General features: G+C 40.9%; 1 protein-coding gene across 1 annotated transcript; it reads right to left on the bottom strand.

Moving 5' to 3' along the window:
- Positions 1-1192: 1192 nt before the first annotated feature.
- LOC118401772 (SLAM family member 9-like) lies at positions 1193-8101 on the bottom strand. The gene is made up of 4 exons (XM_035799363.2): positions 7955-8101; positions 6577-6876; positions 6173-6454; positions 1193-5597 (listed from the first exon to the last, which is right to left on the bottom strand). The coding sequence occupies exons 1-4, from the start codon at positions 8001-8003 to the stop codon at positions 5473-5475; spliced, it is 756 nt and encodes a 251-aa protein (XP_035655256.1). The 5' UTR covers positions 8004-8101; the 3' UTR covers positions 1193-5472.
- Positions 8102-8784: the final 683 nt, after the last annotated feature.

Raw genomic sequence — 8784 nt, forward strand, 5'->3', positions numbered from 1 at the left:
GACCAGTGAACTGAGATAAGGCGGAGCTTTACCTAGCATGGCCTTGTAGATGACCTGGAGCCAGTGGGTCTGGCGACGAATATGTAGCGAGGGCCAGCCGACTAGAGCATACAAGTCGCAGTGGTGGGTAGTATAAGGTGCTTTAGTGACAAAACGGATGGCACTGTGATAAACAGTGTAATGAGAGTGTAATGAGAGGTTTATTTCGGGGTGGGGTGGGGGGGCTGTTAGGGGGGTTATCGGAGAGTTGTGGGGCAGCTCTCGAGAACTGTTAGAGGATCTTGGATGGTTGTTGGCCTGGCGGTTGGGAGCTTGTCCCGGTGGCTGATTGGTCGCTGGTCCGGCTCCCTGATTTGACTTGATGGGAGATCGGTTTGATGTGGCCCTGGGCGGGGCGCTTCACCTTGGTTGCTCCTGTGGTTCGCTCTGGATGGGAGTGTCTGCTAGATGACTGAATATAATGTATATTTTGAGTGGCTTCACTGCAGATAGATTGTATGTTTGTTTGTATGTAACAATTTGATTGTATGTTTTAATATTTAATTTAAAAAATGAAAACAATTGTTGGAAGTGAAGATGATGGTTTGGATGATGAAGGTATGGGTCGTATAAATATTATTATTGTATTTCTATGACATGAATCAGATTTGGAATGCTTTTGATTAGGAACATTTTGGTTGACGGTACAGGAGTAATTTATTTTATTATTATTTTTTTTTTAATTGTACCTTTATTTAACTAGGCAAGTCAGTTAAGAACACATTCTTCAGGGGCAGAACGACAGATTTGTACCTTGTCAGCTCAGGGGTTTGAACTCGCAACCTTCTGGTTACTAGTCCAACGCTCTAACCACTAGGCTAGCCGCCCCACATAGTGCACTTATTTTTTTTTAATTGTGATTTATTAGGGGTGCTGCAGCACCCATACATCCCGCAGCTATGTTAGCAGTAACCTGTAAATCATGGCATTATCATAAAGTAGCTAGCTTTCTAGCTTCCTTGCTCAAAGCACAAAAAAAAGCCAATTAAATGAATTTTGGGCCTAGAGCAGATCTGCCCTGGGACTCTTGAAGAAATAAAACTGCAGTGTGCTCAAGGCTCATGTGATGTCACTGCAGTGAGTCATATGAAACAATCTGTCTGTAAAGTCGTTCATCTGTTGTATGAAGAGAGTCAGACCGAAATGCAGCGTGTAGGTTACTCATGACTTTAATGAAATATATCGCGGTACATGAAATAACTGATATAAGAAAACAACAAACGGAACGTGAAACTAATTACAGGTGACTACAACACAGAGACAGGAACAAACACCCACAAATTACAACGCGAAAGTCAGGCTGTCTAAATACGGTTCTCAATCAGAGGCAACGACAAGCACCTGACTCTGATTGAGAATCGCCTCAGGCAGCCAAGCCTAACTAGACACACCCATTTAACATTTACATTTAAGTCATTTAGCAGACACCTTATCCAGAGCGACTTACACCCCTAATCAGCCGCAATCCCAATTACTACAAACCCCAATACGAAACATAACATATAAACCCATGTCACACCCTGGCCTACCCAAACATATACCAAAAACACAAAATACAATGACCAAGGCGTGACACTGTCACTGAAAATAACAACTTCTTCAATTCTGTGTGACCTTGTGGTGGTTTTGACAGGAAAGTCCCACCATACACTCTTAGAAAAAAAGGTGCTATCTAACGCCTAAAAGGGTTATTCGGCTGGCCCCTTTGAAGAACCCTTTTTGGTTCCAGTTACATCCTTTTCCACAGAAGTTACTACATGGAACCAAAAAGGGTTCTCCTATGGGGACAGCCGAAGACCCCTTTTAAAACATATTTTTTTCTAAGAGTGTAGGCTGCTTTACAGTTTCCATGGTGATGTGTGTCTAACCATGTGCTATATTGGGCAGATAGTGTACAAGGCTGAACCGGTTATTCAACTTCCTAGTAGTTATACATCTGTAACTATTTCCATCAAATGTCAAACAAGCCGACCTTTGACACATTTATGAAATATGACATATGACAAAGTTGGTGCTCAGTAACTTAAGCTGGTGGGAAAACTGACGAGGGCAACTTTGATTCATCTTTATATAAGCTCACACATATTGTTATTTGAGGTGAATATATTTGCATGATTACCTGGTAATAAAGTAGATATGTTTTTGTTGATACAAGCTAAACTGAGATGTTTTCTATTATGTTTTTGTATACACATCAATCAATAGAGCTAAACATAGTGTGTAGGTAAAATACTTTCCACTAGTACATCAGATTCATTGGTACACCAGCTGATTATGGTATCTACTCAGGTTAATAAACAAACAATAAGGGGTTTCTATTTGTTTTCAGAGAGAGTTGAGTCACCAGTCCTGACAGTGAACTCTGTCACCTCCAGCTGTAACAGCAACACCTGCTCTCAGGTGGGAGGAGAGAGTAGAGGGGCTGAGACCTCCACTGTCCCCCTGCTCTCTATGTGGCAGGGAGTTTCATCATCTGTGACAACAGCGAACGAGTCAGATGGGCCTACAGATGTCAGATCTTAACTTGATCACTCTTTTGTCGCAGATAATTTTGCTGATGCATCAGGAAATTCAAATGAGCCTTGTGAGTGGCTGAAAATGAGCAGTTCTCTTTTTCTCCATGTGGGGGCAGTCTATTCATTGGGATCAGGGCTTGTTTCAAAATGATGTTCTGTCTCGCTCACTCAAACGCTAGTCCTATTGTTGCAACATTCAAATGTGCAGAAATGTATACCATTCAAAAGTTTTGGATCACTTAGAAATGTCCTTGTTTCTGAAAAAAAGCACATTTTTGTCCATTTAAAATAACATCAAATTGGTAAGAAATACAGTGTAGACATTGTTAATGTTGTAAATGACTATTGTTACTGTAAAATATATATATATATTTGTTATGGAATATCTACATAGGTGTACAGAGGCCCAATATCAGCAGCCATCACTCCTGTGTTCAAATGGCACGTTTTGTTAGCCTTTAAAAGTATAAACTTGGATTAGCTAATTGATCATTAGAAAACCCCTTTGCAATTATGCACAGATGAAAACTGTTGTCCTGCTTAAAGAAGCAATAAAACTGTCCTTCTTTAGACTAGTTGAGTATATGGAGCATCAGTATATGTGGGTTTGATTACAGGCACAAAATAACCAGAAACAAAGACCTTTCTTCTTAAACACGTTAGTCTATTCTTGTTCTGAGAAATCTCGTACAATCTCGTACAACGCTGTGTACTATTCTCGTCACAGAACAGCGCATCTGGCACTAACCAGAATGGAAAGTGGAGTGGGAGGCCCCGGTGCACAACTGAGCAAGAGGACAGGTACATTGGAGTGTCTAGTTTGAGAAACAGATGCCTCACAAGTCTTCAACTGGCAGCTTCATTAAATAGTACCAGCAAAACACCAGTCTCAACGTCAACAGTGATGAGGTCGACTCCGGGATGCTGGCCTTCTAGGCAGAGTTCCTCTGTCCAGTGACTGTGTTCTTTTGCCAATCCTAATCTTTTATTTTTATTGGTCAGTCTGAGATACGGCTTTTTCATTGCAACTCTGCCTAGAAGGCCACTATCCCGGAGTCGCTTCTTCAATGTTGACGTCAAGTAAATCAAGGCAGTCGGTCACAAATTTGTTTACATCCCTGGTAGTGAGCATTTCTCCTTTGCCAAGATAATCCATCCACCTGACAGGTGTGGCATATCAAGATGCTGATTAAACATCATGATCATTACACAGGTGCAACTTGTGCTGGGGACAATAAAAGGCCACTCTAAAATGTGCAGTTTTGTCCCACAACACAATGCCACAGCAGATGTCCCAAATTTGCAATTGGCATGCTGACTGCAGGAACATCCACCAGAGCTGTTGCCAGAGAATGTAATGTTAATTTCTACCGTAAGCCAACTACAATGTAGTTGTACATCCAACTGGCCTCACAACCGCAGAACTCGTGTCTGGCGCTGTGGGTAAGTGCTGTCAATATTGTGAACAGAGTGACCCATGGTGGCGGTGCGGTTATGGTATGGGCAGACATAAGCTACGTTCAACGAACACAATTGCATTTGATTGATTTGAATGCACAGAGATACCATGACAAGGTCCTGAGGCCCATCGCCGTGCCATCCATCCATCCGCCGCCATCACCTCATGTTTCAGCATGATAATGCACGGCCCCATGTCGCAAGGATCTGTACACAATTCCTGGAAGCTAAAAATGTCCCAGTTCTTCCACGGCCTGCATACTCAGACATTTCACCCTTTGAGCATGTGTGGATGCTCTGGATCAACATGTACAACAGCATGTTCCAGTTCCCACCAATATGCAGCAACTTTGCACAGCCATTGAAGAGGAGTGGGACAACATTTTCACAGACCACAATCAACAGTCTGATCAACTCTATGCGAAGGAGATGTGTCGCGCTGTATAAGGCAAATGGTGGTCACACCAGATACTGACTGGTTTTCTGATCCACGCCCATATCTTTTATTTTAAGGTATCTGTGACCAAGAGATGCATGTCTGTATTCCCAGTCATGTGAAATCCATAGATTAAGACCTAATTTATTTATTTCAATTGACTTTAAGAACTGTAACTCAGTAAAATCTATGAAATTGTTGCATGTTGAGATAAACAAAACATCTGGACTAGTGTCATGCACCCAGAACATCCAGTTTAGACATCAGGCACATTTAAATGTAACAGTCCAAGCCTTCTGCGAGATTTGAAAACAGCAGGAGTATCCATGGTGACACAAGAGTCAATAGAACTGGTTGAGCTAGCCACAATGGGCTTCCTGGTTCCTGAGCTAATATAAGAATTCAGATAAATCAGTACAATAGAACTATTAACAATAACACTATGCTTATGAGCAAATGTAGCAAAACGATAGCTTGATATACTGTAAAACTATTAATAGCATAGGTGGCGCTAACAACAGAGCTAACGGGAGCTAACAGAGCTATCAATGGAAATTAAAATAGCAGGCACAGAATTACTGTTCACAATACACCTATCAACATGAGAAGCTGTGGCAGAATGATATCAATACTATTTAATGGGAGTAAATACAATTTGAGGAGCTTGATTTGATCAGTCAATGCCTCAACTCTGCCTTGTAGTGTTGAGACAGGATCCAGACACAGAAGTGATTAGAGTGGATCCCATCCTCCTTGTAGAGCATTGTCTGCTTCCAAAAGGTGTCACATTTGTCAACAAAAGTAGGTTGACTGATCGATCATCCATCGAGGGAACTGGAGGCTTTATGTGGGAAGAGCAGTCAACTGACTGGCCAAGACCAGTATGACCAACAATTATTTCAAATAGAAAACCAGATGAGACAAAATACTGATAATAATCATCATGAATCTCTACTTTTTCAGTAATGAAGCATGAGTCTAAATCACTTTGTCTGAGGTAGAAAAAATACAATACACATGAATCTATCCATAGTGGAATCTGTGCCTGATGTGGACAGTGATGACAGCAGAGATCATGATGACCAGCCCCACAGACACCAGGATGATCTTCAGCATGCACACAGACATGCTACCAGCAGGGGGAGACACTGGTTCACAACAAACAGACAATATGTTACAGTTCCTCTCACAGATTAGACACTTCCTCCTGTGTGAGATTAGTCTGGGGACAATTTTACAGTTCTTCTATTAATACACAGAATGTACAAAACTTTAAGAACACCTGCTCGTTCTGTGACATAGACTGACCAGGTGAATCCAGGTGAAAGCTACGATCATGTTACTTGTTAAATCCACTTCAATCAGTGTAGATGAAGGGGAGGAGACAGGTTGAAGAAGGATTTTTAAGGCTTGAGACGATTGAGACATGGATTGTGTATGTGTGCCATTCAGAGGGTGAATGGGCAAGACAAAATATGGAAGTTCCTTGAAACGGGATATGTGATAGGTGCCAGGACAACCAGCCAATTTAACACAACTGTGGAAAGCAATGGAGTCAACATGCGCCACCTTGTAGAGTCCATGCCTAAATGAGCAGAGGCTCTTCTGAGGGGAAAATTGGGGGTGCAATTCAATTTTAGGAAGGTGTTTTTAATGTTTTGTGCACTCAGTGTATAACTGGCATACAATATTGGAGATGTGTATTTGTGTGTTTGTGTCTTACCACATTTCAATGGACAAAGTTCCACTCGCTCCTTGGTGTCGTTGGCCCAGCTGACTTTGTTGCTGTGGTTACATATGATGGAACCCCCTGCCACATAGACAGAGAGCAGGGGGACAGTGGAGGTCTCAGCCCCTCTACTCTCTCCTCTCACCTGAGAGCAGGTGCTGCTGTTACAGCTGGAGGTGACAGAGATGTTCTGACCTCTGCAGGTCACAGTCACCTTACAGATGGCATTGATGGAGGAGACAGAGTTCACTGTCAGAACTGGTGGCTCAACTCTCTCTGAAAACAAATAGACAAACTGGGATAAATAGAGTTGTATACCAGTAGAAAACGTTTGGTCAAGTAAAGTCCTACCAAACAACAGCAAGGAGAACAACAACAAATAACAAGGTTAAATCTACCTTGAACTACCAACACGTAATAAGCAACGTTTCTGTCATTGAAACCAGACACTACTGCATCATAAAGTCCACTGTCTCCTTCCTGTAGGTTCTTCAGTAGCAGAGAGAAGTCTTCCACAATCAATTCAGCCCTACCTCGGTACCTTTCAAAGGTAACTTTTGGGGGGAACTTTATAACATTGACTGATGTGTTAAACTTCCAAAATAGCACATCAACATCTTTCAGTGTAACATTTGTCTGGACATTCAGGCGAACATCCTGTCCCTTCTGCACAAACACAGAGGTCTCAGCACTGGGCTCTGAAATAAACACACAGAATACTTCATGTGATGAGGATGAAATGAAGAGGATGAATACATAATTCCACAAGTATTAATTAGGGCTGTGTTATACACAATCATGTGACATAGCAAGCTCTTATCCTGTGTTTAAAGCCTTATACATAAATTATAATTACACCAATAATGAAAGTAATTGTCTGAGGATGGTTCTAGATCTGACATAAAAATAAAAGAGGACCGTTTGATGAAAAAGCTTTAAATAAAGGTTATAATCCAGGTCATGTCACAAACCACATGGCCCTGAATCACATGATACTAGAGGAGAACAGGCTACTCTGGAGAATCATTATTCTTTAATAAAGTTTGATCAAAGCTGAATGAATGTCTGTAGACTACTTTGTATCAACACTGTATAACTCAGGAAGATCGAGATATGTCTGTAGACTACTTTGAATCAACACTGTTTTACTCAGGAAGATCGAGATATGTCTGTAGACTACTTTGAATCAACACTGTTTTACTCAGAATGATCTAGATATGTCTGTAGGCTACTTTGAATCAACACTGTACATCTCAGGAAGATATAGATATGTCTGTCGTTTTATTGGGTATCTGTACTTTACTGTTTATATTTTTGACAACTTTTACTTTTACTTCACCACATTACTGAAGAAAACAATTTACTTTTTACTCCATACATTTTCCCTGACACCCAAAAGTACTCGTTACAATTAGAATGCTTAGCAGGACAGGAAAATGGTCCCATTCACACATTTACCAAGAGGAAATCCCTGGTCATCCCTACTGCCTCTAATCTGGCAGACTCCCTTAAGAAATAAAACGTCTGGTTTGCTTAATATAAGGAATGTGAAATGATTTAAACTTGTACTTTTCATACTAAAGTATATTTTAGCAAATACATTAACTTTTGATACTTAAGTTTAATTGTTTTACTTTTACTTAAGTAGTATTTTACTGAGTGACTTTTACTTGAGTCATTTTCTATGAAGGTATCTATACTTTTACTGAAGTATGACAGTTGACTGCCTTTTATGAGGCCCAGACAACAGAACCTGAGAGAAACACAAAAGCCTACCTGATGATGCTATGCAGGTCAGCAATCCAAACCCTAAAAGGAGAGACATGGTGTTGAGATGGTGCTCCAATGAATATAATAGATAGGTAGACGGACAGACAGATTAACATGTGAAATGTTTTCTTGCGTCTGTTTCCTGTTGAGCAACTTCTCTTTTCTGGCTCAACCCACACTGACAGCAGTAACACCAGTGGGATAGGTGTGATTCATGGGGGTTGTGTGTCTTGCAAGTAAAGACAACTTTTAACTAAAATTGAGCCTGTGTTTATGTGCATCTCCCCAACAGAGAAATTCAATTAATTCACAGGACATTTCTGTACTAAATAAGATGCAACAGTAGAAAACTATATATTCAGGGATCAACAACATTTGAGCCATGTTTGTTCAGGCTTTTTCATCTAAGTGAAAATATAAAACAAAAAATATAGTGACGAAAGAATAACAGTTGTTCATATGGATTATCGGGTCAATGTGTCCACAGTATATTACAAGGTGTTGAAGGGTTGAAGTTGACCATACATGCTGATTGAATTTCCCCCACTAATGGTTAAGGTTATGATTGTGGGAGGGGAAGCTGATCCTAGATCTGTACCTAAGTGAAACTTCACCCTACACTCAGTGGGCTATAATCTGTACTAGTATTAGAAGCTGCAGTCTTTCACTCTGAATCCAGTAACCAGCTCCAGTACCTAGTTCAACAACTAACAGTATCAGGTGACTGGCCTGCATGGCTCGATGGCTTCTCCACCACTTCCATCTTCAGACAGGAAACATTTTCTTCTGCTGTTCTGTTCTGCCTCACTGACTGTCATCCTGGAACCACGTACAAT

Source organism: Oncorhynchus keta, chromosome 23 (assembly GCF_023373465.1).
Source record: "Oncorhynchus keta strain PuntledgeMale-10-30-2019 chromosome 23, Oket_V2, whole genome shotgun sequence".
Taxonomy (NCBI): Eukaryota; Metazoa; Chordata; class Actinopteri; order Salmoniformes; family Salmonidae; genus Oncorhynchus; species Oncorhynchus keta.

Bases quoted from the DNA above. Each gene is read 5' to 3' on its own strand.
- LOC118401772 (XM_035799363.2), bottom strand. From the start codon at position 8,003: ATGTCTCTCCTTTTAGGGTTTGGATTGCTGACCTGCATAGCATCATCA. The intron at 6,455-6,576 runs GTAGATTTAACC...ATTTGTTTTCAG, and splicing joins TTACGTGTTGGTAGTTCAAG to AGAGAGTTGAGCCACCAGTT. The intron at 5,598-6,172 runs GTAAGACACAAA...GTTGTGAACCAG, and splicing joins ACTTTGTCCATTGAAATGTG to TGTCTCCCCCTGCTGGTAGC.